The 27,925-nt window shown below is 60.1% G+C and overlaps 1 protein-coding gene across 1 annotated transcript; it reads right to left on the bottom strand.

Annotated features, from left to right (window-relative positions):
* Nucleotides 1–49: 49 nt before the first annotated feature.
* PIK3C2B (phosphatidylinositol-4-phosphate 3-kinase catalytic subunit type 2 beta) lies at nt 50–26,776 on the bottom strand. The gene is made up of 33 exons (XM_033080276.1): nt 26,762–26,776; nt 25,557–26,552; nt 24,460–24,560; nt 23,650–23,804; nt 22,422–22,542; nt 19,320–19,431; nt 18,660–18,739; nt 17,928–17,991; nt 16,662–16,808; nt 16,340–16,373; nt 14,507–14,702; nt 12,031–12,153; nt 10,276–10,443; nt 8,885–8,996; nt 8,647–8,789; nt 7,438–7,626; nt 7,251–7,344; nt 7,072–7,166; nt 5,769–5,949; nt 4,955–5,062; nt 4,773–4,865; nt 4,016–4,145; nt 3,692–3,828; nt 3,431–3,600; nt 2,318–2,474; nt 2,119–2,228; nt 1,847–2,048; nt 1,635–1,759; nt 1,440–1,557; nt 1,250–1,331; nt 1,028–1,134; nt 816–944; nt 50–732 (listed from the first exon to the last, which is right to left on the bottom strand). The coding sequence occupies exons 2-33, from the start codon at nt 26,418–26,420 to the stop codon at nt 544–546; spliced, it is 4,836 nt and encodes a 1,611-aa protein (XP_032936167.1). The 5' UTR covers nt 26,421–26,552; nt 26,762–26,776; the 3' UTR covers nt 50–543.
* Nucleotides 26,777–27,925: the final 1,149 nt, after the last annotated feature.

Genomic DNA, 27,925 nt, shown 5'->3' with positions numbered 1-27,925 from the left:
CCCACCCTTGAGAATCCAGGCCCCCCCTCACACCCCAAGTGCCACCAGATCCGATATTTAAAACTTTTAATATAAAGGTTAAAGTTAATTATTCTCGATCCTGAGAAACATTTCGTCCGTTTACGGAGCTGTCGCTGTAAACAAAGCACCACAGGCACCAAGCCCGCACCCGGGGCCGGGTGACAGGCGGGGAGGACACAGATGTCCCCAAGGCTTGGGGACACCAAGGGTGGCACGGGACGGGCACCCCGCCACGCCGCTCTCCTTTGGGAGCGAATCCCCCGCGGTGGGAATTGCCCAATTCCAGGGTGGGAGGGGTTCCACACACCCCAAACTCCCCCAGCGCCACCTCCCCCTTCCCCTCCGCCCCGGTGCTCACACTACTCGTTATTAAAAAAAATTAAAATACGCATATCCCAAAGGAAGAAATAACCCCCGAAGCGCCCCAGGCCCCTCCCTCCCCGCGTTGCTCCCTTGACACAAGGTAAACTTAAAAAAGAAGCCACCTGGGCAGCGCCCTTTTGGGGACACCCCCGGGGGGACTCAGAGGGTGCCGTGGCCGCGGGAGCCCAGGGCGAACCAGCCCATCTTCTCCTGGGCCAGGTCCAGGTCGCGGAGGCGAATCCCCACCTCCCCCAGCAGGACGTTCTCCCAAAACCCTTCCTCGCTCAGCACGCTCAGCCGCAGCTCCCGCTGCTCCAGGTCCCCCCGGGGGATCCCGTCGTACACCAGCTGTGGGACACAAAGGGGACAAAACCCCTCAGTCGCTGCCACCCCCCGTGGGGACACCCCAAATCCATCCCAGCCCCTCTTACCATCTCGTTGTAGGTGGGGTTGCAGGTTTTTCGGGCCACTTTGGTTTTCCTCTTGGTGGTTTTTTGGGGGTCGGGCAGCAGGTAGGTTTTGACGTAGGGGTCGGGGTCGTTGCCGTCCTGCAGGGGTGGCTTTGGGGACGAATGGGGACATGTGGTGAGGGCAGGGAGGGGACAGCACCCCCACCCTGCTCCCCTGGCTGCCCTGCTCCTACCAGCCCTCGGATATGCATCACCATGATGAAGAGCTTGTTGTTCTTGTAGGAGATGGAGAGTTTCACCTCCCCGCCGACCTTGCCCAGGGATCGAGCCCATGTGGCGTCTGGAGGGGGGGACAGGAGGGATGGGACAGCCCTGATGTCACCCTGTGCCATCACCCCCAAAATCACCCGCCAAAATCACCCCCAAAATCACCCCCAAAATCTCCCCTTCCCCACCTGCTGGCTTCGGGCTCGGGTTGCTCCCAGCCGCCTTCTCATCCCGGGGCAGGGGGTGGAAGAAGGTGTAGATGAGGTCACACTGTGGGGCCAGGAGGTGACATTAGCAGTGGCAGCAGTGCTGTGCTGTCCCCAAGCACTCCCTGGCGCTGTCCCCACCTCCCTGCAGCCCCCCAGCCCGTGTCCCCACCTCTGCCACCTCGGGGGTGGCGTGGATCAGGTGCCAGATGTAACCATTGAGCTCCTCCCTGCGCCGCTCGGCCACCGCCTCGCCCCGCGAGCGCCCGATGACAAATCTGCTGGGGAAGCTGCGGAAAGGGACACTCAGTGGGCATCCAGAGGTTTTTGGGGAGTCCCTGAAGGTCCTGAGGGGTTTCAGAGCTACCTGGGCAGCAGCGAGGAGGGGAAGAGGAGGCGCAGCTTGTTGTGCAGCTCCTGGAACTCCTCGAAGGTGCGCTGCACGAAGGTCACCTCGCCCGGGCTGTCCCTCTGCACCTTCACCACGTAGGTCTGCAGGGACACGGGGCCGTGACGTGGGACGGGGACCTGGGGCGCCCTGAGCCCAGCCTGGAGCTGTCCCCAGCTGTCCCCACTCACGTAGCCCTTGCTGGGGTTGAAGACCCGCTCGTGGCGGCACAGGAAGACGTCGCGGATCCGGCCGGACGTTTTGAGGGTGTGCGTGCGCGGCGCGAAGGACAGCGCGGGCCGCGCCTCCGAGCCCGTGAACTTCATCTGCGCCAGGTTGTGGATGAAGAAGTTGAGCTTGGTGGCCACGCTGCCCAGGCTGGACTCGATCAACCTGCAACGAGCAGCGTGCTCAGCGCCACCGCGCGAGGGACGCTCCGGTGTCACCCAGGCGTGTCCCCAACCTGGTGAAGTAGGTGGTGGCGTCGGCGTCGGTGTCCTGCGGCCTCAGCGCGTCGTAGACGTACTTGAGGTCCTCCAGGTCGGAGAGCTCCGGGATGCCACAGGACAGCATCTGGCAGGGATGAGGACAGGGATGAGGACAGGGGACAGAGGGACCCCTGTGCCATGCTGAGGGGGTGTTGGTGGCCCCCCAGCTCTCACCAGCCCCAGCAGGTTGAGGAAGAGGTGGGTGTGCTTGCGGATCAGGTTGTAGGCCTGGCAGCACAGGTCCACGAAGTCGTGGAAGCGGCTGGAGGGTTTGTCCCCGCCGTTGATGACGTACGCCATGTCCGAGGTGAAGACGAATGGCGCCCGGTCCCTGCCGGGGGACAGGAGGGACATGGTGAGAGGGGATGGGGGTGGGATGAGGAGAGGGGAGAGGACACCGGGACATGGAGAGGGAGAGGTCACTGATCACCAGGACACAGAGAGGGGAGAGGTCATTGATCCCCAGGACATGGAGAGGGAGAGGTCATTGATCACCAGGACATGGAGAGGGAGAGGTCATTGATCACCAGGACATGGAGAGGGAGAGGTCATTGATCACCAGGACATGGAGAGGTCATTGATCACCAGGAAATGGAGAGGGAGAGGTCACTGACCACCAGGATGAGGAGAGGGAGAGGTCATTGATCACCAGGACATGGAGAGGTCATTGATCACCAGGACAAGGACAGGGAGAGGTCATTGACTACCAGGACATGGAGAGGGGAGAGGTCATTGATCACCAGGATGAGGAGAGGGAGAGGTCATTGATCACCCGGACATGGAGAGGGAGAGGTCATTGATCACCAGGATGAGGAGAGGGAGAGGTCATTGATCACCAGGACATGGAGAGGTCATTGATCACCAGGATGTGGAGAGGGAGAGGTCATTGATCACCAGGACAAGGACAGGGAGAGGTCACTGGGACATGGAGAGGGAGAGGTCATCGATTACCAGGACAAGGACAGGGAGAGGTCATTGACTACCAGGACATGGAGAGGGAGAGGTCATTGATCACCAGGACATGGAGAGGGAGAGGTCACTATGGCCACCAGGATGAGGAGAGGGAGAAGTCACTGACCATCAAGACAAGGAGAAGGGGACATCACTGTGGCCACCACTGGGATGGCAGGGAGAGATCCCCCACCACCAGGACATGAAGGAGAATTCACCCACCACCAGGATATGAATAAGAGGTCACCCACCACCAGGACATGAAGAAGGAAAATTCACCCACCACCAGGACCAGCACAAGGAGCTTCCCCCAGAGATCCCAAGGGCCTCTCTCACCTCTTGATGTTGCCGAACATCTGGGCGTGGCCCAGGAACCGGCCGAAATCGATGTGGAACATGTGGCCCGTGGTCTTGAGCATGATGTTGTCGTTGTGCCTGTCGCAGATGCCCAGCACGTAGGTGGCCACGCAGCAGCCGGCGCAGGAGTAGATGAAGTTTTCCACGGCCTGTGAGGAAGAAGGGACAAGGAAGAAGGATGGGAAGGAAGGGGGTGGTTCCTGGAATGGGGGACATGAGGAGCACGAGGTTCTGCCTCACCTTCTCGTACTCGTCCTCCTTGGGGTTGTGTTTCTGCAGCCAGTCGGCCAGCGGCCGGTCCTTGAAGGAGCCGGTCACGCCGTGCTCCACCTGGATCTTCCGCAGGGTCTCGGCGTTGGGGATCATCTCCACCATGCCTGGCAGGTGGGACAGGGGGGTGAGACCCTCCCAACCCCAAAAACCACAACCCAAACCCCATTTGTCACCAGCACAACCACTCCCCACCCTGCATGACAGGGATGGGCTGGTGGGATCAGACCCCAGGATGTCCCCAGCCCCAGCTGGAGCCCAGTGACCCCTGGGGACACCGAAACTCGGGCTCACCTCGCCCGCGGCCGGTGGAGAAGCAGCGGAAGATGACCATGCGCATGTCCAGCCCCTCCTGCACCCAGATCTTGTTCATGATGCGGATCATCTGCAGCGTCAGCATGTCCTGCCGCAGGTCATCGCCACACTGCCGGGGCAAGAGCCACCAGGGCCATCAGGGCCAGGAGACAGCCACCGGGGCCAGGGGAGAGCCACCAGAGCCAAGGAAAGAGCCACCAGAGCCACTGGGGCCAGGAGAGAACAACCAGGGCCAGGGGAGAACCACTGGGGCCAGGGGAAGAGCCACCAGAGCCACCAGAACCAGGGAGGAGCCACCAGGACCAGGGGAAGAGCCGTAAATGCCATCAGGACCAGGGGAGAACCACCAGGGACAAGGGAGAACCACCAGGGCCAAGGAAAGAGCCACCAGAGCTGTCAGAGCCAGGGAGGAGCCACCAGAGCAAGGAGAGAACCATCAGGGCCAGGGGAAGAGCCATAAGTGCCATCAGGACCATGGGAGAGCCACCAGGACCAAGGAAAGAGCCAGCAGATCCATCAGAACCAGGGAGGAACCACCAGGGCCAGGGAAACAGCCATAAGAGCCATCAAAGCCAGGGAGGAGCCACCAGAGCCATGAGAGCCAGGGAGGAGCCACCAGAACCAGGGAAGAGCCACCAGAGCCAGGGAGGAGCCACCAGGGCCACCAGAGGCAGGAAGAGCCCTCAGAACCCAGGGCAGGGGCAATCCCCAGGGCTGTGCCAGGATTTGAGCTCACCTTGAAGATGACGCGGATGTTCTCCCCGAGCGGATCCACGTTCTGGAAGGAGAGCTTCAGCGGGACGGCGTTGGAGTTGAAGTAGGAGCAGTCCTGCCGTGGGAAGGAGGGAGGGGCAAGTGCTCAGGGCGAGCTGGGAAGGGGCAGAGGAGCCCCCCGAGCCCCCCGGGCCGGGCACTCACCCGGGGCACGATGCCCTTGACCAGCAGGCTGGGGCTGAGCGGCAGCCGGCACGAACCGTGGGCCTTGAAGAACTGAGCCACGTCCTCCAGCCCCTCCCGCAGGATCCCCTGTGGGGATGGGATGGGATCCATGGGATGGGATCCATGGGATGGGATGGGATGGGATGGGATGGGATGGGATGGGATGGGATGGGATGGGATGGGATGGGATGGGATGGGATCCATGGGATGGGATGGGATGGGATGGGATGGGATGGGATGGGATGGGATGGGATGGGATAGAGTAGAACAGAATGGGATGAGCAAGGAACAGGGTGACCATGAGATAGAGAGGGGTGGGCATGGAGAGGGGTCAGCATGGAATGCAGTGGGCATATCCCCGGGTGGACACGGGACAGGGTAGGAATATGAGATGAGACAGGCATGGGACAGGAGGGGTGAGTGTGGGACTGGTCCCCAGCACCCCCTGCACCCCTTGGGGCACCCCTGTCACCTCCTGTACCCCCTGCACCCCTCCCAGCACCCCCAGCATCCCTGCACCCTCTCCCTGTACACCCTGCACCCCCTGCACCCCTCCCAGCACCCCCTGCACCCCTCCCTGCACCCTCTGCAACCCTCCCTGCACCCCAGAACCCCCAGCACCCCTTGCACCCCTCCCTGCACCCCCAGCGCCCCTCCCAACACCCTGGCACCCCACCCTGCACCCCCAGCACCCCCACACCCCTCCCTGCACCCCCAGCGCCCCTCCCAACACCCTGGCACCCCACCCTGCACCCCCAGCACCCTCACACCCCTCCCAGCACCCTGCACCCACCTGGCGGGCGGACGGGGCGGCGTCCCGGACCTGCTGGGCCAGCCTGGCCAGCGTGCTGACCAGCAGGCACTGCCGGTCGAACTCCTCGCGCAGCCCCTTCCCGCAGCAGCACAGCAGCGCTGCCAGCAGGTACTGGTACCGGATACTGAACTGGGAGTCCTTGAGGCCGTCCTTCAGCAGCCTGCGGGGACACGGGGGTCAGGCCAGGCTCAGGGTGTCACCCAGTCTGGGAACACATGGAGTCAGGCCAGGCTTGGGATGTCCTTTCATGTGGGGATATGTGGGGTCAGCCCAGGCTTGGGATGTCCCTTGGTTTGGGGACACACAGGATCAGGCCAGGCTCAGGGTGTCACTCAGTTTGGGGACACACAGGGTCAGGCCAGGCTCAGGGTGTCACTCAGTTTGGGGACACACAGGATCAGGCCAGGCTCAGGGTGTCACTCAGTTTGGGGACACACAGGATCGGGCCAGGCTCAGGGTGTCCCCTGCCTTGGGGACACACAGGCTCAGAGTGTCCCTTGGTTTGGGGACATGTGGGGTCAGGCCAGACTAAGTGTCATGCCCAACTAGGGGACAGATGTGGTTAGGCCAGGCTCAGGGTGTCACTCGGTTTGGGGACACACAGGGTCAGGCCAGGCTCAGGTGTCCCCTGCCTTGGGGACACACAGGGTCAGGCCAGGCTCAGAGTGTCACTCAGTTTGAGGACACACACGGTCAGGCCAGGCTCAGGGTGTCACTCAGTTTGGGGACACACAGGGTCAGGCCAGGCTCAGGGTGTTCCCTGCCTTGGGGACACACAGGCTCAGTGTCACTCGGTTTGGGGACACCTGGGGTCAGGCCAGACTAAGTGTCATGCCCAACTAGGGGACAGATGTGGTTAGGCCAGGCTCAGGGTGTCACTCGGTTTGGGGACACACAGGGTCAGGCCAGACTCAGGGTATCCCTCAGTCTGGGGACATGTGGGGTCAGGAGAGGCTCAGGGTGTCACTCAGTTTGGGGACACAGGGGCTCAGGCCAGGCTTAAGATGTTCCTCAGTTTGGGGGCACACAGGGTCAGGCCAGGCTCAGGGTGTCACTCAGTTTGGGGACACACAGGGTCATGCCAGGCTCAGGGTGTCCCCTGCCTTGGGGACACACAGGGTCAGGGTGTCACTCAGTTTGGGGACACACAGGGTCAGCCCAGACTCAGGGTGTTCCCTGCCTTGGGGACACACAGGGTCAGGGTGTCCCTTGGTTTGGGGACACACAGGCTCAGCCCAGGCTCAAGGTGTCCCCCCAGCGCCCCCAGACCCCCCAGACCCACCAGAAGAAGTAGTGGGTGACCTTCAGGTCACAGATGGCTCTCTTCATGAGGAAGCGCACCAGGGGACTGTCCAGGTAGCACTCGTACTTCAGGGCCTGCACAGGGGACAGTGCCACAGTGTCACAGTGTCACAGGGACACGGTGACACCTCTGTGGCACATCCTGGTGCCACCACCCACCTGGACCAGCTGGGGCAGGTAATCCAGCAGCTCCGTGTCCGAGATGGAATCGATCCACTGCACGGCCGTCCTCCTCACCTCCTGGTCAGGGAACCTGCGGCCAGGACACGTCCGTGGGGTGACAGCGTCCTCCTGCCACCGCCACGCGCGACAGGGGTGTCCCCACAGCCCCTCAGGGGTGGCTTACGTGGCGTGCAGCAGCCCCAGGGCGTCCTGGTGGCTCATGGAGCCCCAGTGGCTGAGCAGGGCGTAGATGTCGGGCAGGCAGCCCCAGTCCCAGCTGGGGGCACTGGCCAGCAGCATGGGCAGCGCCCCGGGGGACGCGTGGCAGTGACAGCGCTTGTCCCACAGCCGCTGCCGGTCCGCGTCCGTCAGCCTGCGGGGACACGGGGACATGGGGACACTCAGGGACACTCAGGGACACTCAGGGACACTCAGGGACAGCGTGGCACGGCGGGGGTGGAGCTGGGAGGGTGAGAGTGGGAGCCCTGTGGTCTCAAAACACACGAGAGTTCAGGGAGGTGACATTCCTTTGACCCCAAAACACACTGAGGGTCAGAGAGGTGGCATCCCACTGTCCCCAAAACACACACAGGTCAGGGAGGTGACATTCCTATGCCCCCAAAACACACAGGTCAGGGAGGTGCCATCCCTGTGTCCCCAAAACACACAGGTCAGGGAGGTGCCATCCCTGTGCCCCACCATGCACGGACAGAATGGGGCTGGCAGGATTGGGAGGGTGTATCCCCTCTGCCCCCACCTTTTATTGGAGCCCCAATAAATCCCCACCCGGCCCTGCCCCTGGGAAGGAGGGGCTGAGGGACAGCAGGACCTGCAGAGGGACAGCAGGACCTGCTGGGGGACAGAAGGACCTGGAGAGGGACAGCAGGACCTGCAGAGGGACAGCAGGACCCTGCAGAGGGACAGCAGGACCCGTGCCCAGAGGGGACTGAGCTGTCCCTGCCTGTCCCCGTGCCCAGAGGGGACTGAGCTGTCCCTGCCTGTCCCCGTGCCCAGAGGGGACTGAGCTGTCCCTGCCTGTCCCCGTGCCCAGAGGGGACTGAGCTGTCCCTGCCTGTCCCCCTGCCCAGGACCCCCGAGCCAGCCCCGCTGGCCGAGCACCCCCGCTCTGTGCAGCTGCTGACACCCGATCCCCGGGCAGCCCCGGCCGTGCCAGCTCAGCTGTCCCCGAGGAGGGGACAACAGGGAGGGCAGAGCATGGCAGAACCATGAAAAACTCAAAACTCCAGCTCCAAAAAAACTCCAGCTCCAGACAACTCCATCTCACTCCATCCCCGGAGCGAGGCTCAGCCCCCCGGACACCCCCTGTGTCCCCACCAGGGATGTCACCGCTGTCCCCCCCAGCAGGACAATGCCACTCCCGGGGTTTATTTACCAATAAAGTGATTTTTTCTGCATGGCCTCCCTCAGCTGGCGCTGCTCCTCCTCCCCCAGGCTGCCGAACTCGTACCTGGGGCTGCTCTCGGCCGCGGGCGGGTTGGTGAACTTCACCTCGAAGGCCGAGGTGGGGAAGTCGATCTGGGGCAGAGGCAGAGGTCAGGGGATGAGGGGATGAGGGGACCCCCACGTGGGGGTTTTTGGGGGATCTGTGGCCCTGGAATGCCAGGCTGTACCTGCAGGATGACGCTGTCGGGCTGGTTGAGGTTTGGGGCGCTCGACCTGGCCCTGGAGTTGTCCTGAGTCGCCGGCCACAAACCCAGGAGCTTCCGCCCGCAGGTCAGGACCCTGCGGGGACAAAGGGTGGCACTTGGGGACACTGCTGGGACACCAGGGTGGCACTGGGGGGGCACTCTGCTGGGACACGAGGGTGGCACCGCTGCTGGTGCTGAGCTGAGGCACTGAGGACCCCACGGTGCTGGGGACACCAAGGTGCTGGGGACACCAAGGTGTTGGGGACACCAAGGTGTTGGGAACACCGTGGCACTGGGGACACCAAGGTGCTGAGGACCCCATGGCACTGGGCACCCTCCTGTCCCCTCCAGGAGTGCCAGCCCAGCCCCACCTTGTGCCCATGGTGACATTGGGGGCCCCATGGCACTGAGGACACTGAGGCTCTGGGGACACCGAGATTCTGGGCACCCTACAGCACTGGGGACCCTCCTGTCCCCTCCCAGGGATGCCAGCCCAGCCTCTCCCTGTGCCCATGGTACTGGGGACCCCATGGCACTGGGGACACTGAGGTTCTGGGGACCCTGGGGACACTCCTGTGCCCCCCAGAGATGCCAGCCTAGCTCCACCTTGTGCCCAGGCTGCTGGGGACCCCATGGCACTGAGGACACCGAGATTCTGGGGACACCAAGATTCTGGGCACCCTATGGCATTGGGGACACCAAGTTTCTGGGGACACTGAGGTGCTGGAGACCCTCCTGTCCCCCCCCAGGGATGCCAGCCCAGCTCCACCTTGTGCCCATGGTGCTGGGGACCCCATGGCACTGGGGACACCAAGCTTCTGGGGACATCAAGGTGCTGGGGACCCTCCTGTCCCTCCCAGGGATGCCAGCCCAGCTCCACCTTGTGCCCATGGTGCTGGGGACCCCATGGCACCAGGGACACTGAGGTTCTGGGGACACCAATATTCTGGGCACCCCACAGCACTGGGGACCCTCCTGTCCCCTCCAGGAGTGGCAGCCCAGCCCCAGCTTGTGCCCATGGTGCTGGGGACCCCATGGCACTGGGGACACCAAGCTTCTGGGGACATCAAGGTTCTGGGGACCCTCCTGTCCCTCCCAAGGATATCAGCCCAGCCCCACCTTGTGCCCAGGGTGCTGGGGACCCCATGGCACTGGGGACGCTGAGATGTTGGAGACCTCTAGGTTCTGGGGACCCTCCTGTCCCTCCCAGAGTGCCAGCCCAACCCCACGTTGTGCCAATGGCACTGAGGACACCAAGATTCTGGGAACCCCATGATTCTGGGCACCCCATGGCATTGGGGACCCTCCTGTCCCTCCCAGGGATGCCAGCCCAGCCCCTCCCTGTGCCCGGGCTGCTGGCACACCCCACGTACTGCCTGAAGTTGAAGAGGGGGGTGGTGACCCAGCCCAGGGCCTCGGGGACGCGGCGCTGCCTGTTGGTGTCCGAGGAGCTGCCCGGGGGTGGCACGGGCACGGCGAACAGGGTGACACTGAGCAGGGTCTCCCTGGGCAGCCGGTTCACCTGCACCGGGAAGCAGATCCTGCAGGAGAGAGGCTGGGAGTGGGCTGGGGTGCTGGGGAGGGGGCTCAGGGTGATGGGGATGGGCTCAGGGTGATGGGGATGGGCTGGGGGTGCCAGCGATAAGCTTGGGGTGCTGGGGAAGGGCTTGAGATGCTGGGGATTTGTTCAGGGTGCTGGGGATGGGCTCGGGGTGCCAGGGATGGGGTTGGGGTGATGAGGATGGGTTCAGGGTGCCAGGGACAGGCTCAGGGTGTCAGGGATGGACTCAGGGTGCCAGGGACAGGCTTGGGGTGATGGGGATGGCCTTGGGGTGCCAGGGACAGGCTCAGGGTGCCAGGAACGAGCTCAGGGTGCTGGGGATGGACTCAGGGTGTCAGGGATGGACTCAGGGTGTTGGGGACACGCTCTCCCAGTCCCCTCGTTGGGATGCCCCAGTAGATCCCAACCCCACAGCTGCCTTTGCACCAGGGTGTCCCTGGCAGTGCCTAGGAGTCCCTGCGAGCCTCTGGCAGCCCCTGGCAGTCCTGGCAAATCTCTGACAGTCCCTGGCAGCCCCTGGCTGTCCCTGGTAGTCCCAGGCAGTCCCAGGCAGTCCCTGGCAGTCTGTGACAGCCCCTGACAGACCCTGGCAGCCCCAGGCTATCTCTGGCAGTCCCAGGCAGTCCCTGACAGTCCCTGGCAGCCCCTGGCAGTCCCTGGCACTCCCTGATAGTCCCTGGCAGTCTGTGGCACTCTCTGGCAGTCTGTGGCAGTCTTGACAGTCCCTGACCATCCCTGCCAGCCCCTGGCACCCCCTGACAGCCCCTGGCAGTCCCCGACCATCCCTGGCAGTCCCTGGCAGTCTGTGGCAGTCCCTGACAGTCCCTGACCATTCCTGGCAGTCTCTGTCAGTCCCTGCCAGCCTCTGGCAGTCCCTGGCAGTCCGTGGCAGTCTCTGCCAACCCCTGACAGTCTCTGGCAGCCCCAGGCTATCTCTGGCAGTCCCAGACAGTCCCTGGCAGCCCCTGGCAGTCTCTGACAGTCCCTGGCACTCCCTGGCAGTCCCTGACCACCCCTGGCAGCCCCTGGCACCCCGCAGTTTGGGCACCCCGCAGTTTGGGCACCCCCAGCAGTCGCTGCCCCAGCTCCGGCTGCACTCCCGGTTCCCTGAAGGTGACCGCAGGGACAGGGCCCTCCACGGAGACCCCAGCGGGCACTGACCTTGCCCCACAACCCCGGGGGGACCCCGGGGCTGGGGATTCCTGTCCTGCACTCCCAGGGAGCTCGGGGTGGCAGCTACATCCCGCAGGGAGGGGATGGATCCCCGGGATCGCCGCGCTCGCCGCCGTCCCGCCGGGCCCCTGTCCTTGGGGGCACCGGGGATTTCTAAAATTATCCCGGCCCATCCCCAGCTCCCCGGGCTGCTGGGGATGCCAGGCATGGCCAAGCCTCCCTGCCTGCTCCTGCAGCTATTTTTGGGAGCAGATCCCCTTTCCTAGGGGTTGCTATTCCTGGGGTGTGACACAAAAAATTCCAACACCCAAAAAAAAAAAACCAAAAAAACCCAAACAAACTGGCGTGGGGAGGAGGAGGAGGGTGAGGATGATGAAGGCTGCCATGGCCTTACTGCTGGTCCCAAATGATGAGGTGGAAGAGGTATTTGTGGACGTGGGCCTTCCTGGTGAGCAGGGGGCTGCACAGCTCCTTCCCGCCGTGGCTGAGGGAGCACGAGAGGTAGAAATCTTCATAACTGCGGGGGAAACACCAAATCAGCGGGGTGGGGCCACCTGAGCCCCCAGATCCTGCCCTGAGAGGGGGAAAAGGGCACTGGAACCCCCAAATCCTGCCCTGAGAGGGGGAAAAGGGCACAGGAACCCCCAAATCCTGCCCTGAGAATGGGAAAAGGGTGAGGGGGTTTATCTGAGTCACCAGAACCCCTAAATCCTACCCTGAGGTTGGGAAAATGAGTGTGGCTTTGCCAGGGCCACTGGAACTCCCAAATCCTGCCCTGAGGGTGGGAAAAGGGCCACTGGAACCCCTAAATCTGCCCCAAGGATGGAAAAAGGGGACAGGGCTTTACCTGATAACCAGAACCCCTAAATCCTGCCCTTTGGGGGCATTACCAGGACCACCAGAACCCCAAATCCTTCCCCAAGGATGGGAAAGGGGTGGGGGTGTTTACCAGGACCACCAGAACCCCAAATCCTTCCCCAAAGATGGGAAAGGGCCACGAAATCCCCTAAATCTGCCCCAAGGATGGGAAAAGGCTGGGGCATTACCTGGACCACCAGAGCCCCCAAATCCTGCCCCAAGGATGGAAAAGGGGTGAGGGGCTTTACCTGGATCACCAGAACCCCAAATCTTTCCCCAAAGATGGAAAAGCATGAGGAGCATTACCAGGGCCACCAGAACCCCAAAATTCTACCCCAAAGATGGGAGAGGGCTGGGGCATTACCAGGATCACCAGATCCCCCAAATCCTTCCCCAACGATGGGAAAGGGGGACAGAACGGGGACATTCCCCCCCTGCGATGTCCCCAGCGCCATATGGCACGGCGCATTCCGCCACTCGGGGTGGGGAGGGGGCCCGGCCATGTGGCAGGTGCCGAGCGACAATGCGGGCAGGGCTGCGACAATGCGGGCAGGGCTGCGACAATCCGGGCAGGGCTGGGGGCGCGGGGTCAGGGGCTGGCGGCTTTTCCCAGGCTCCGCCGCTTTGTTCGGAGCCACTCACCAAGGGGAACGCATTAAGGACAAGGACAAAGGCGAGGGGTCCCCGGCGGGGCGGCTCTGCCGGCGCCGCTGTCGCCACCCCCCTGTCCCCTCCCTGTCCCCTCCCTGTCCCCTCCCGGTCCTCCCCGAGCCGGGCACGGGCACGGAGGAGCAGGGACAAAGGGGCCACGCCGCGTGGGGCCATCTGTCACCTCCCCCGGGTGGCCTCGGGATGAGCCGAGCTGCGGCGACATCCTGCCCTGGATGGCAGTGCCAGCGCTCCGGGGAGCGGGCGGCGGGTTTGGGGTGTGACAAATGTACGGTGGGATTTGGGGTGTCACAGATGTACAGTGGGATTTTGGGGTGTTACAGATATACAGTGGGATTTTGGGGTGTCACAGATGCACAGTGGGATTTTGGGGTGTTTCAAACACACGCTGGGATTTTGGGGTGTCTCAGATAAATGGTGGGATTTTGAGGTGTCCAGCAATGCTGGGATTTTGGTGTGTCCCAGTGCCAGCATTCCCAGAACTGTGTTGGGATTTTGGGGAATCCCAGGAACAGAGTGGGATTTTGGGGTATCCCACTGCCGGCATTCCCAGGAATGTCCTGAGATTTTGGGGTGTCCAGCATTCCTAGCAATGTGCTGGGATTTTGGGGTGTCCAGCATTCCCAGGCACTTAGTGGGATTTCCCAGGTGTGTGTTGGGATTTTGGGGCTTCTCAGACACACAGTGGGATTTTGGGGTGTCCCAGTGCCAGCATTGCCAGGCACTTAGTGGGATTTTGGGGTGTCCATCTTTTCCAGGTGTGTGTTGGGATTTTGGGGCTTCCCAGACACATGGTGGGATTTTGGGGTGTCCAGCATTCCCAGGCACTTAGTGGGATTTCCCAGGTGTGTGTTGGGATCTTGGGGATTCCCAGACACACAGTGGGATTTTGGGGAGTCCCAGACACATGGTGGGATTTTTGGGAGTCCCAGACACACAGTGGGATTTTGGGGCATTCCCACTGCCAGCATTCCCAGGTGTGTGCTGGGATTTTGGGGTGGCCAGCATTCCCAGGAACACAGTGGGATTTTGGGGAATCCCAGACACACAGTGGGATTTTGGGGTGGCCAGCATTCCCAGGTGTGTGCTGGGATTTTGTGGTGTCCATCATTCCCAGGCATTTATGAGACTTTGGACCATCCCATGAGCTGCAATCCCCAATCCCTCCCCACTCAGAACACCCCACAACTCACCCCCCTCCCCTCAACCCTCAACTCAGAAAATCCCGAATTCACCAACCTGCGTCGCTCGGGCCATCTCCCCCTTCCCTCCCAACACTCCCAGGAATTCCTGGGGTACAAACAACACCTGGAGAGGTTGGGGGTGCCCAGGTGAGGCCTTACCTGGCGGCCCAGGTGATGGGGATGCGGTGGGTGGCGTACACGGTGAAGGACAGCGGGCAGGTGAGCAGCCGCGCCTCCTGCACCGTGCCCAGCTCGCGGCTGCCGGGCGCGGCCGTCTGGAAATCGGCGTTGAAGGTGCTGCAGTAGAGCTCCACCAGGTTGAGGATGGCGGCCGTGAGGCTCTCCACGATCCTCTCTGCGGGAAATGGGACCTGATCAGTCAGGGAAATGGGCAGGGATCCGTCAGAGCCTCAGGGATCTGTCAGAGCTTCAGGGAAATGGGGCAGGGATCCATCAGGAAAAAGGGGCAGGGATCTGTCAGAGCCTCAGGGATCCATCAGAGCCTCAGGGATCCATCAGTCCCTCAGGGATCTGTCAGAGTGTCAGGGAAACAGGCAGGGATCTGTCAGTCCCTCAGGGAATCAAGGACAGGGATCCCTCAGTCCCTCAGAGATCCCTCAGTCCCTCAGGGATCCATCAACCCCTCAGGGATCTGTGAGGGACAGGGATCTGTCAGTCCCTCAGGGATCCATTAATCCCTCAGGGAATCAAGGACAGGGATCCCTCAGTTCCTCAGAGATCCCTCAGTCCCTCAGGGATCTGTCAGAGTCTCAGGGATCTGTCAGAGTCTCAGGGAAATGGGTAGGGATCCATCAGGGAAACGGGCAGGGATCCATCAGAGCCTCAGGGATCCATCAGAGCCTCAGGGATCTGTCAGAGTGTCAGGGAAACAGGCAGGAATCTGTCAGTCCCTCAGGAATCCATTAGTCCCTCAGGGAATCAAGGACAGGGATCCATCAGTTCCTCAGAGATCCCTCAGTCCCTCAGGGATCTGTCAGGAACAGGGATCTGTCAGTCCCTTGGGGAAACATGGACAGGGATCTGTCAGGGACAGGGATCTGTCAGTCCCCTGGGGAAACATGGACAGGGATCTGTCAGTCCTTCAGGGATCCATGAATCTCTCAGTGAATCAAGGACAGGGATCCATCAGGTCCTCAGAGATCCCTCAATCCCTCAGGGATCCATCGGTCCTTCAGGGATCTGTCAGGGACAGGGATCTGTCAGTCCCTTGGGGAAACATGGACAGGGATCTGTCAGTCCTTCAGGGATCCATTAATCTCTCAGGGAATCAAGGGCAGGGATCCATCCAATCCTCAGGGAAACAGGGGCAGGGATCCATCAATCCCTTGGGGATCTGTCAACCCTTCAGGGAAACAAGCACAGGGATCCATTGATCCCTCATGGATCCATCAATCCCTCAGGGAAATATGGACAGGGATCCATTGATCCCTCACAGATCCTTCAATCCCTCAGGGATCCCTCAATCCCTCAGGGATCCCTCAGTCCCTCAGAGATCCCTCAATCCATTAGAGATCCCTCAATCCCTCAGGGATCCCTCAATCCCTTGCAGATCCCTTAACCCCTCAAGGATCTCTCAATCCTCAAGGATCCCTCAATCCCTCACAAATCCCTCAATCCCTTGCAGATCCCTCAAACTCTCAGGGATTCCTCAGTCCCTCAAAGATCCATTAATCCCTCTGGGATCCATCCCCCAAATCTGGATTTGGGATCCCTGTGCTGCTTGCTCCCCGCCCAGGGATGAATTAATGACAGGGAGATCCAGGTTTCATGTTTGGAGTTCACAAGTAGCAACAACACCCCCCAAAAACCTCCAAAATCCTCCCTTTTTTTTTTTTTTTTTTTTTTTTTTTAACCAGACCGGTTTCCAACCCGTTTTTTGGCCTCAAGAACTGAAGGGAGAGGAGGAGGGGATTGGAGATGAAAAGCACCACGAACTTGAGCCCAGAAAGGAGAGCAGGAGAGAAGAAATACCTCGATTTTCCCTCTTGGCCAGAACATTTGGATCCTGTGGAGAGAAAGAAAAAAAAAAATCCAAAAAAAACCCACACAAAAATGAGAAATCACCAAAAAAAAAAGAAAAACCACAAGAAACCCCCGAGCTCCAGCCTGGTGCTGCCAAGGCAGATTTATTTATTTTACGTAACCACCCCAGGCTGCCAGATCCAGGCTATTCACGGATTTTCCACGTGGTGGAAGGAGGGAAAAGAGCCAGATGTGACCATTTTTTTTTTTTTCCCCTCTCTCCCAGCTGCTGGCTGAATTCCCCCCAGCCCTGCAGGTGCCCCTGGCTCACCTTCTGGATTTTGGGCTGCATTCGGGACGGGCAGGGCGGCATCTGGTTGAGGGCAGCCGTGATTTCCTGGGATTCCACGGCCGCCAACGCGTTGCAGATGGCCATGACCGACTGGATCACCCGCTCGGCTTTCAGGGGGAAATCGCCCTGCCAGCGGGGAGAGGGGGTGGAGGGGGATCCCAAAAAACTCAGGGGGGATGGGGTGGTACTTGGGGCCTTGGGAATGCAGGGGTTTGTGACTTGGTTTCTCTGTTTTCTCAATTTTAAAGGTGGGTTTTGGGGAAAAAATGTGGTTTTTAGGAGGGTGGTGGGAATGGGGAATGGGAATGGGAATGAGGATGGGGATGGGAATGGGGAATGGGGATGGGAAATAGAAATGGGGAATGGGGAATGGGGAATGGGAATGGGAATGGGAATGGGAATGGGAATGGAAATGGAAATGGGAATGGGGAATTGGTAATTGGGAATGGGAATGGGATGGAGTGGTCCTTGGGCCTCGGGAATGCAGGGATTTGTGCCTTGGTTTCTCTGTTTTCTCATTTTTTTTAAGGTGGGTTTTGGGGAAAAAAGGTGTTTTGTTGGAGGGTGGTGGGCATTGGGAATTGGGAATTGGGAATAGGTAATGGGAATGGGAATGGGAATGGGGATGGGGATGGGGAATGGGTAATGGGAATGGGGAATGAGGATGGGAATGGGAATGGGAGTGGAGATGGGGATGGGAAATAGAAATGGGGAATGGGGAACAGGAATGGGGATGGGAATGAGGAATGGAAGGGGGTGGGGTGGTCCTTCAGCCTCAGGAATGCAGGGATTTGTGACTTGGTTTCTCTGTTTTCCCAATTTTAAAGGTGGGTTTTTGGGAAAAAAGGTGTTTTGTTGGAGGGTTGTGGGAATGGGGAATGGGGATGGGGATGGGAATGGGGATGGGAAACAGAAATGGGGAATGGGGAATGGGAATGGAGATGGGAATGGGGAATGGGGATTGGAGCTCTGGGCATTTTTTTGGAAAATGCACCCAGGGTGGGATTTTGGGGTGTCTGTGCAGGGCCAGGAGTTTGGATTGATAATCCTCATGGATTCCCACTGTAGGGATTCCAGGATTCCTGGCTCTTCTCTGGCACACAGTGCCGAAAGGAAAACAGGAAGGAATCCACAGCGAAGGCAAAGTGACCCCAAAAACCCCCAGGACCTCCAAACCCCCAAAACCCCAAATCTCCCCAAATCTCCCAAACCCCCAAGAGCCCCCAGAAGCCGCCCTGGCCTCACCTCGGCCGCCAGGAACGCGTCCACCTCGTTGTGGAAGGTGTCGAAGAGGAGGCTCAGGGCCTGCCTGGGGGACAGGGGACAGCGCTCAGGGGACATGAGGGGACAGGAGGGGATACGAGGGGACAGGGGACAGCACTCAGGAGACACAAGGGGACAGGGGACAGTGCTCAGCCTGGCTGGGGACACATGGGGACAGGGGACAGGCCCACCTGGGGACACAAAGGGACACATGGGGACAGGGGACAGTGCTCAGGGGACATGTGGGGACAGGGGCCAGCCCCACCTCGGGACATGAGGGGACACGAGAGGATATGAGGGGACAGGGGACAGTGCTCAGCCTGGCTGGGGACATGTGGGGACACCAGGGGACAGGAGACAGCACTCAGGGGACACAAGGGGACAGGGGACAGCACTCAGCCCGGCCTGGGACACATGGGGACACCAGGGGACAGGAGGGGACAGGGGACAGCGCTCAGCAGCAGCTGGGGACACGTGGGGACATGAGGGGACAGGGGACAGCGCTCAGCTCGGCTAGGGACAAAAGGGGACACCACAGGAGAGGGGACAGCCCCACCTGGGGACACATGGGGACAGCAGGGGACACGTGGGGACAGTTCCTCTGGGTGGGCACATGGGGACAGTGCCACTGTGTCCCCCCAGGTGTGGATTGGGGACGATGCCCTCGTGTCCCCAGGGGCAGTTTGGGGACAGTGTCCCCTGTCCCTGCCCTACCTGCTGATGGTGTGTTTCAGCGGCCGCTCCTGCAGGTGGATGTGGTGGTTCAGGGTGGACGGGCTGCACTCGTCGCTGGCCTGGGGACACACAGGGGCTGAGCGGGGTGCAGGGAGGTGACAGCGACCCCAGGGGGGGTGACAGCAACCCCAGGGGGGTGGCACTGACCCCAGGGAGGTGACCCCAACCCCAGGGGGGTGACACTGACCCCAGGGAGGTGACCCTGACCCCAGGGAGATGACAGTGACCTCAGGGTGGTGACAGAAACCCCTCAGTGTCCCAGGGAGATGACACAGACCCCAGGGAGGTGACACAGAGCCCAAAGAAGTGACCCTGAGCCCAGGGATGTGACCCCAACCCCAGGAAGGTGACACTGAGCCCGGGGAGGTGACCCAGACACCAGGTAGGTGACTCAGACCCCGGGGAGATGACACTGACCCCGGGGAGGTGACACTGAGCCCAGGGAGGTGACACTGACCCCAGGGAGGTGACATGGACCCCAGGAAGGTGACACTGATCCCAGGGAGGTGACACTGAGCCCGGGGAGGTGACACCAACCTCTCAGTGTCCCAGGGAGGTGACACAGACCCCGGGGAGGTGACCCAGACCCCAGGGAGGTGACCCAGACCCCAGGGAGGTGACCCCGTGTCCCCCACGCACCGTCCGGGCCAGCTCACTGCGCGCTCCCCTCCTGGGCAGCAGCTGCAGCCGGATGTCGATGTCGAATTTCCTGCAGTGCTGGATGTGCTCGTGGCTGCCCAGAGCGTGTTTGCTGCAGAGACAGGGCCACAGGCTCACCCCACACTCCAAAATCTGCCTGGGTACCCCAAAACCTGCCTGAGTACCCCAAAATCCTGCCTGGGTACCCCAAAATCCTGCCTGGGTACCCCAAAATCCTGACTGAGTGCCCCAAAATCCCGACTGAGTGACCCAAAACCCACCTGGAGTGCCTCAAAATCCTGCCTGAGTGCTCCAGAATCCTGCCTGGGTGCCCCAAAATCCCACCTGGAGTGCCCCAAAATCCTGACTGAGTGCCCCAAAATCCCCAAATCCCACAGCCAGGCACCCCTAGGATGGGCTCAGAGTGAGGCTGAATTTCCTGCAGGGCTGGATGAATTCCAAAGTGCAAAACATCCAGGGATAGCTCATCCCACACCCCAAAATCCTGCCTGGGTGCCCTAAAATCCCACCTGGAGTGCCCTAAAATCCCACTTGAGGTGCCCCAAAATCCCCAAATCCCACAGCCAGACACCTTTGGGATGGGCTCAGAGCAGGGTTGAATTTCCTGCAGGGTTGGATGGACTCCAAAGTGCAAAACGTGCAGGGATATCTAAACCCACACCCCAAAATGCTGCCTGAGTGCCTCAAAATCCCACCTGGAGTGCCTCAAAATCCTGCCTGAGTGCCCCAAAATCCTGAAACCCCCAGTCAGGCAGCCCTGGCAGGGGCTCAGGGCCTGCACAGAAACCTCTGTGGCACCAGGAAAGGCGGAGAATGAGGAATTGTTCTCCCTCCTTCCCCTCCGGAGCCGGGCGTGGAGGAGCTCGGCCCTGCCAGGACCTGCCCAGGGATCCGTGGGAAGCAGGGCTGGGATCTGAGGGGGTGGAGGGGGCTGGGAATGGGGTTGGGGTGAGCCAGGACAGGGATCTGAGGGGATGGAGGGGGCTGAGAATGGGATTGGGGTGAGCCAGGAGAGGGATCTGAGGGGATGGAGGGGGCTGAGAATGGGATTGGGGTGAGCCAGGAGAGGGATCTGAGGGGATGGAGGGGGCTGAGAATGGGATGGGGGAAGCAGGGAAGGATCTGAGGGAATGGAGGGGGCTGAGAATGGGATTGGGGTGAGCCAGGACAGGGATCTGAGGGGATGGAGGGTGGAATTGGGGGGAAGCAGGATATGGATTTAAGGTCTGGAGGGTGCTCAGTGGGACTGGGGTGAAGCAGAGCAGGGATCTGAGGGGATGGAGGGTGCTGAGAATGGGATTGGGGTGAGCCAGGACAGGGATTTAAGGTCTGGAGGGTGCTCAGAATGGGATTGGGGTGAAGCAGGGCTGGGATCTGAGAGGATGGAGGGTGCTCAGTGGGATTGGGGGGATGCAGGACATGGATTTAAGGTCTGGAGGGTGCTCAGTGGGATTGGGGTGAGTCAGGACAGGGGTCTGAGAGGATGGAGGGTGCTCAGTGGGATTGGGGTGAAGCAGGATATGGATTTAAGGCCTGGAGGGTGCTCAGTGGGACTGGGGTGAACCTTGGAGCTGGGAATGGCAGGAAGAACCTTGGAGCTGGAGGTGGTAGGGAGAACCTTGGGACTGGGAATGACAAAACCTTGGAACTGGGAGGGACAGGGAATTCTGGAAGTGATAGGGGGACCTTGGAGCAGGGGAGTGACGGGGAAAGCCCTGAAACTGGGAGTGACAGGGGAAACCTTGGAGGTGGGAATGACAGGGGAAACCTTGGAGCTGGGAGTGTCAGAGGGAATTCTGGATCTGGGAATGACAGGAGGATTCTGGAGCTGGGAATGACAGGGAGAATTTTGGAACTGGGAGTGTCAGGGGGAATCTGGAGCTGGGAATGACAGGGGAAACCTTGGAGCTGGAAGTGTCAGAGGGAATTCTGGGTCTGGGAATGACAGGGGAACCCTGGATCTGGGAATGACAGGGGGAATTCTGGAGGTGGGAATGACAAGGAGAATTCTGGATCTGGGAATGACAAGGGGAATTCTGGATCTGGGAATGTCAGGGGGAATTCTGGATCTGGGAATTCCTGACTGCCCCCTCCAGCCCTGCTTCCTTGGCTGGCTCTGGGCAGAAGGAGCTGGCTGAGCCTGGGTAAATCCCACGGGAATTCCGTGGCAGCAGCTCAGGGAGCCGAGCAGAGCTCCAGGGCCCTGGGGGGGTTTTGGCACCTCCAGCACCTCCCTGGCCAGGGGAAGAAAAGCTCGGCCACAAAAGGGGCTTTGTGCTCCCAGAGGAGCTGGGAAATGTCCTGTGGGAGGAAAAGGGGGATCATTCCTTTGGGAATGGCAGCCCACTGCTGCAGGGAGCCAGCCCTGGCAGCTCTGAGCCCCTCAGGGCTGCTGGGCACATCTGGACACATCTGGGCACATCTGGGCCTTAGGGTGGCCCTGACACCCTTTGGTGTCCCTGAACCCCCTCGAGGTAGCCCTGAACCTCCTCTGGACAGCCCTGAATCCCCTCTAGACTTCCCTGAAGCACCTTTGGTGTTTTGTTCCTTAATTTTTCCCTGTTCCCCTGTTGTCCCTGGATCTCCTCTGGTTTTTCTCTGTTTTTTTCCTGATTTTTCCCTGCTTTTTCTGTGTTTCCCCCTTTTTTTATCTCTTTCTCCTCCTCTTCCCCCCCTTATCCCTTTCTTTTCCCATTTTTCCATGTTTTCCCACCATATTCCCCTGTTTTCACCCTGCTTTTCCCATTATTCCCCTGCTTTCCCTGTTTTTTCCCCATATATCCCTGTTTACTCATTTCCCCCATTTTTCCCTCTTTTCCCCCATTTTTTTCCCTATTTTCCCAATTTTTCCCCATTTTCCCCCCATTCATCCCCATTTTCCCCCCATTTTTCCCCCCATTTTTCCCAATTTCCCCCATTTTTTCCCATTTTCCCCATTTTCCCCCATTTTTTCCCCCGTTTTTCCCATTTTTTCCCAATTTTTCCCCATTTTTCCCATTTATCCCCATTTTTTCCCCATTTTCCCCATTTCCCCCATTTTTCCCCATTTTTTCCCCCCTGCTTCCCCCCAGGGCCGCTCACTTCTGCAGGAATTCCTCCAGGCCGCAGATTTTGAGCAGGAAATCCTCGACGTCGACGGCGCCGAGCTCGTTGTGGGTGTAGCACAGAGCCTGGTAAATGAGCAGGTCCACGGTGGAGGAGCCTGGGGGGAGAGAAAATTGGGAATTCCAGGAATTCTGGGAGTGGTGGGGATTGGGGAATGGTGGAATGGTGGGAATGAAGGAATGGTGGGGATTGGGGAAGGGTGGGAATAGTGGGAATGGTGGGAAAGGTGGGAATGGTGGGAATGAGGGAATGGTGGGGATTGGGGAAGGGTGGGAATAGTGGGAATGGTGGGAATGAGGGATTGGTGGAATGGTGGGAATTGGGGAATGGTGGAGATTGGGGAATGGTGGGAATGGTGGGAATGGCAGGATCATTGGGAATGGTGGAAGGACAGGAGCATTGGGAGCAGCAGGATCATTGGGAATGGTGGAATAGGAACTCTAGGAATGCCAGGAGCTCTGGGAATGGTGGAACAGGAGCGCTGGGAGCAGCAGGAAGATCGGGAATGGTGGGAATGACAGGAGCTTTGGGAATGGTGGAACAGGAGCTCTGGGAGCAGCAGGAGCTTTGGGAATGGTGGAATAGGAACTCTGGGAATGCCAGGAGCTCTGGGAATGGTGGGATGGTGGGAATGGTGGAACAGGATCTCTGGGAATGGTGGAACAGGAGCTCTGGGAGCAGCAGGATATCTGGGAATGGTGGAACAGGAGCTCTGGGAATGGTGGAACAGGATCTCTGGAAGCAGCAGGATCTCTGGGAATGGTGGAACAGGATCTCTGGGAATGGGGGAACAGGAGCTCTGGGAATGTCAGGAGCTCTGGGAATGCCAGGAGCTCTGGGAATGGTGGAACAGGAGCTCTGGGAATGGTGGGATGGTGGGAATGGTGGAACAGGAGCATTGGGAGCAGCAGGAGCTCTGGGAATGGTGGAACAGGAGCTCTGGGAATGCCAGGATCTCTGGGAATGGTGGAGCAGGAGCTCTGGGAATGGTGGAACAGGAGCTCTGGGAATGGTGGAACAGGAGCACTGGGAGCAGCAGGAGCTCTGGGAATGCCAGGAGCTGTGGGAATGGTGGAACAGGAGCTCTGGGAATGCCAGGAACTCTGTGAATGGTGGAACAGGATCTCTGGGAATGGTAGAACAGGAGCTCTGGGAACACCAGGATCTCTGGAACACCAGCATTCCCTCTCTCCCAGGCGCTCACCGTCACAGGTGAAGGTCAGCGGCTCCCTCAGGCTCTCTCCCAGCACCGTCACCTTCAGGCTCACGCCCTGGCCCAGCTGCTCGGGGCTGCGGCTCACGGCGTTCCACACCAGGCCTGTCCCGGGATAATCCTCGGTGCCGGCGCTGGAGCGCAGCCTGGGGGAGCAGGGCAGCTCAGGAGGGAATCCTGAGCGAGTTCAGGGGTGTCCCCACCCCAAAAATCACCCAAAGTCCTTGGAGCCCCTTTTGGCACCACAAGGGCTCAGCACCCTTGGGAACAGCGCCTTTGGTGGCCCTGAATCCCCTCAGGGTGGCCCTGAACCCCTCAGGGTGGCTCTGCCACTCCTTTTGGTGGCCTTAAAGCCCCTTTGGTGGCCCTGAACCCCCTTTTGGTGGCCCCGAACCCCTTCAGGGTGACCCTGAAATTCCTTGGGGTGGGCCTGAATCTCCTTTGGTGGCCCTAAAACCCCTTTTGGTGGCTTTGAACCCCCTCAGGATGTCCCTTCACCCCTTTTGGTGGCCCTGAAGCTCCTTTGGTGTCCCTAGAGCCCCTTTGGTGGCCCTGAATCTCCTTTGGTGGCCCTGAAGCCCCTTTTGGTGGCCCTGAACCCCTCAGGGTGTCCCTGAAGCCCCTTGGGGTGGGCCTGAATCTCTTTTGGTGGCCCTGTGGCCCCTTTTAGTGGCCCTGAATCTCCTTTGGTGGCCCTAGAGCCCCTTTTAGTGGCCCTGCACCCTTTTTGGTGGCCTTGAACCCCCTTTTGGTGGCCCTGCAGCCCCTCTGGGTTGTTTTGGGGCTCTTTTGGGTACTCACACATCCAGCATGTGACAGAAGGCGGCCACCTCCTCGTCCCGCTCCTCGGACACCTCGAAGAGCTCGTAGCCGTTGGCCAAGGAGTGCGGCCGGGGGGCCACCTGTGGGGCAGGACACGAGCCTGTCACCTGGGCCACCCCCAGGCCCCACACAGGCCTGGATAGGTTTGGTTTGATTTGGTTTGGTTTGTGGGATCAGCAGTTTTGGGGTTTTGGGCAGATCTGGCTCATGGGATCTTCAGTTTTTGGGGTTCTGGGCAGGTGTGGTTTACAGAATGGTCTGTTTTGGGGTTTTAGGCAGGTGTGGTTTATGGGATGTTCAGTTTTGGGGTTTTAGGCAGGTGTGGTTTATGGGATGTTCAGTTTTGGGGTTTTAGGCAGGTGTGGTTTATGGGATATCTCCATGCTCGGATGCCTCTTCCCACATCCCAGACAACATTCCATGGAGCCACGAGGGCGGGGCAAGGAGAACCCACCCAGAAGGACACTCCAGGTCTGGGACAACCCAGCTCTGAATTCCCAACTCCATCCCTGCCCCAATTCCAATTCCAATTCCAATTCCAATTCCAATTCCAATTCCAATTCCAATCCCAATTCCAATTCCAATCCCAATTCCAATCCCAATTCCAATTCCAATCCCAGTTCCAATCCCACTCCCAATCCTAATCCCAGTCCCACTCCCACTCCAAATTCCACTCCCAATCGCAATTCCACTCCCAATTCCAGTCCCAGTCCCCGACCCAATCCCAATCTCACTCCCAATTCCAATGCCAATTCCAATCCCACTCCCACTCCCACTCCCGATCCCACTCCCACTCCCAATCCCACTCCCAATTCCAATGCCAATTCCAATCCCACTCCCAATCCCACTCCTAATTCCAATTCCAATCCCACTCCCAAATCCACTCCCAATCCCATTCCCACTCCCAATTCCACTCCCAATTCCACTCCTAATTCCACTCCCAATCCCAGTTCCAGACCCAGACCCACTCCCAATCCCAGTTCCAGACTCACTCCCAATTCCAATCCCATTCCCAATCCCACTCCCAATCCCAATATCCCACTCCCACTCCCCTCCATCCCCCCTCCCACCCTCACCGGCTCCACGGAGATCCTGCGGTTCCTGTTGCCCGCCAGGTTGTTCCTGTTGCCCGCTCGGGCTCCGCAGGCGCGCGGGGGCACCTGGGGGGGCATGGTCTTGCTCCGTGCCACCGGCTTCCCGCTGGACTCCTTCTCCAGGATGCTCCTGCCTTCCTTCCAGCCCCGGCAATTCCCCAGCAGCGCCTCGGACTCGTAGGTGGATTTGAGGTTGAGGCAGGTGATGGCGTCCACGCCGTACGGATCCTCCTGGGAGATGCGGCGCCCCAAAAGCTTGTCCTGAGCCACCGAGAACATGTTGATGTCCCTGGGCTGGCCCTGGCCCTTTGGGGACAGCGGGGACGCCTTCCCCGAGCGCTGGCTGCCCTCGGGACACCCCCACAGCGGGTGCCGGGGGGGCAGCGGGGGCGGCGAGAGCTTTTTGGGGGAACCGGCGCCGTTGTGGGGCTGGGAACCATTGAGGGGCTCCCCGAGGAAATCCTGCTGGGAACCCTCGAGGATGAACAGGTAATCCCCGCTCAGGGGGCCCTTCTGCCACGGCTGCAGCTCCGTGCTGGGCCCTGGTGGCACTTGGGGACACTCGGGGACGGCGGGGCCGTTGTGGCTGAGCGTGGGGTCGGAGCCCGAGAGCCCCCGCGCCGCTTTGATGCCGGCGCAGTTCCTGTCCGTGGGGTCATCCCAGGAGATGAGGGGACGCTCCTGGAGCTGCTCCTTCCTGGCCCTGCTCTCCTCCTTGTCCTGGCGGAGCCGGGATAAGGCGTCGTACTCCATCTGCAGCGCCTCGGCCAGCGCCAGCTCCTTGGGGCTCAGCCCCACCGACTCCAGCGCCGGCCACTGCTCGCCAGGGCCACGGGGGCCCGACATCCTGCCGGGGTTGGGGTCAGGAGAGAGGCATTGGGTCTGAAATCCTGCTGGGATTGGGGTTAGGAGTGCAGGATTGGGGTCAGGAGAGAGGCATTGGGTCTGAAATCCTGCTGGGATTGGGGTCAGGAGAGTGGCATTGGGTCCAAAATCCTGCTGGGATTTGGGTCAGGAGAGCGGCATTGGGGTCAGGAGAGCAGGATTGGGTCTGAAATCCTGCTGGGATTGGGGTCAGCAGAGCAGGATTGGGGTCAGGAGAGCAGCATCAGCCCCAAAATCCTGGGATCAGGGTCAGGAGAGAGGCATCAGGTCCAAAATCCTGCTGGGATTGGGGTCAGGAGAGTCAGCCCCAAAATCCTGCTGGGATTGGGGTCAGGAGAGCAGGATGGGGTCAGGAGAGTGTCATTGGGGTCAAGAGAGCGGCATTGGGTCCAAAATCCTGCTCAGATTGGGGTCAGGAGAGTAGCATCAGTCCCAAAATCATGGGATTGGGGTCAGGAGAGCACCATTGGTTCCAAAATCCTGGTGGGATCAGGGTCAGGAGAACGGCATCAGCCCCAAAATGCTGGGATTGGGGTCAGGACAGCGGCATTGGGTCCGAAATCCTGCTGGGATTGGGGTCAGAAGAATGACATCGTGCTGCTCCGGTCTCCTGGGAAGAGGAAAGTGAGGCGTCAACACACCGGAAAAGAATTCCAGTGGAATTCTTGGCTGCGAGGGTGGGGAGAGGCTGGGATGGAATTCCCAGAGAATCCGTGGCTGCTCCATCCCTGGGAGTGTCCCAGGACAGGCTGGACAGTGGATAAAATAAATAAAAAGGATAAAAAGGATAAAAATGATAAAATGCAGCCTGGGACAGTGGGAGGTGTCCCTGCCCATGGGATTGGGATCATCCAATCCCTCCCAGCCCAAACCATTCCAGGATTCCCTAGGCTGGTTGGGATTTTGGGAATAAATCCTTCCCTGGGGCTGGGCTGGAATTCCCAGAGGAATCCCTGGCAGTCCCCAAGGCTGGATGGGACAGATTGGGATTGGGGAAGGTCCTGCCCATGGGATGATCCCCAAACCATTCCATGATCCCATAACAAATCCCATTTTCAGCACTCCTGACTCATCCCCACCCCACAAATCCCCACAGAATCCATGGCTGCTCCATCCCTGGCAGTTTTGGGTGGGTTTGGAGCACCCTGGGGTGCTGGAAGCTTTCCCTGCCCATGCCAGGGGTGGGGATGGAATATCCCAAAGTCCTTCCCAGCCCTCTGGAATCTCCTGGATAAGGAAGGTCGGGCTGGCAGCTGCTGGCTCAGCCCTTCCTGTGTGCCTGGAAAAAGGGAAACGTGCAGGGGCCCAGCAGGGCCAGGGGTAAAAATAAAAATAAAAATAAAAAAATAAAAACGTGGCTGCAGCTGCTGCTGCTTCCCCTTCCCCAGGAGCCCAAGGACACTTCAAGGGCTGAGCTGGAATCCCAAATTTTTTTTGGGATCAGCACCTCAGTTTGGGACTGAGCC

The sequence above is a fragment of the Catharus ustulatus genome, chromosome 25 (assembly GCF_009819885.2).
Source record: "Catharus ustulatus isolate bCatUst1 chromosome 25, bCatUst1.pri.v2, whole genome shotgun sequence".
NCBI classification, from domain to species: Eukaryota; Metazoa; Chordata; class Aves; order Passeriformes; family Turdidae; genus Catharus; species Catharus ustulatus.
This window is presented reverse-complemented; position numbering and strand designations above follow the sequence as displayed.

What these genes read in the sequence shown, in the direction of transcription:
- PIK3C2B (XM_033080276.1), bottom strand. Translation starts at nt 26,420, where the DNA reads ATGTCGGGCCCCCGTGGCCCTGGCGAGCAGTGGCCGGCGCTGGAGTCG. An exon ending in CTGAAACACACCATCAGCAG is followed by an intron (nt 17,992 to 18,659) that starts GTAGGGCAGGGA and finishes CCTGTCCCCCAG; the next exon opens with GCAGGCCCTGAGCCTCCTCT. An exon ending in ACATCCGCGTCATCTTCAAG is followed by an intron (nt 4,146 to 4,772) that starts GTGAGCTCAAAT and finishes TTGCCCCGGCAG; the next exon opens with TGTGGCGATGACCTGCGGCA.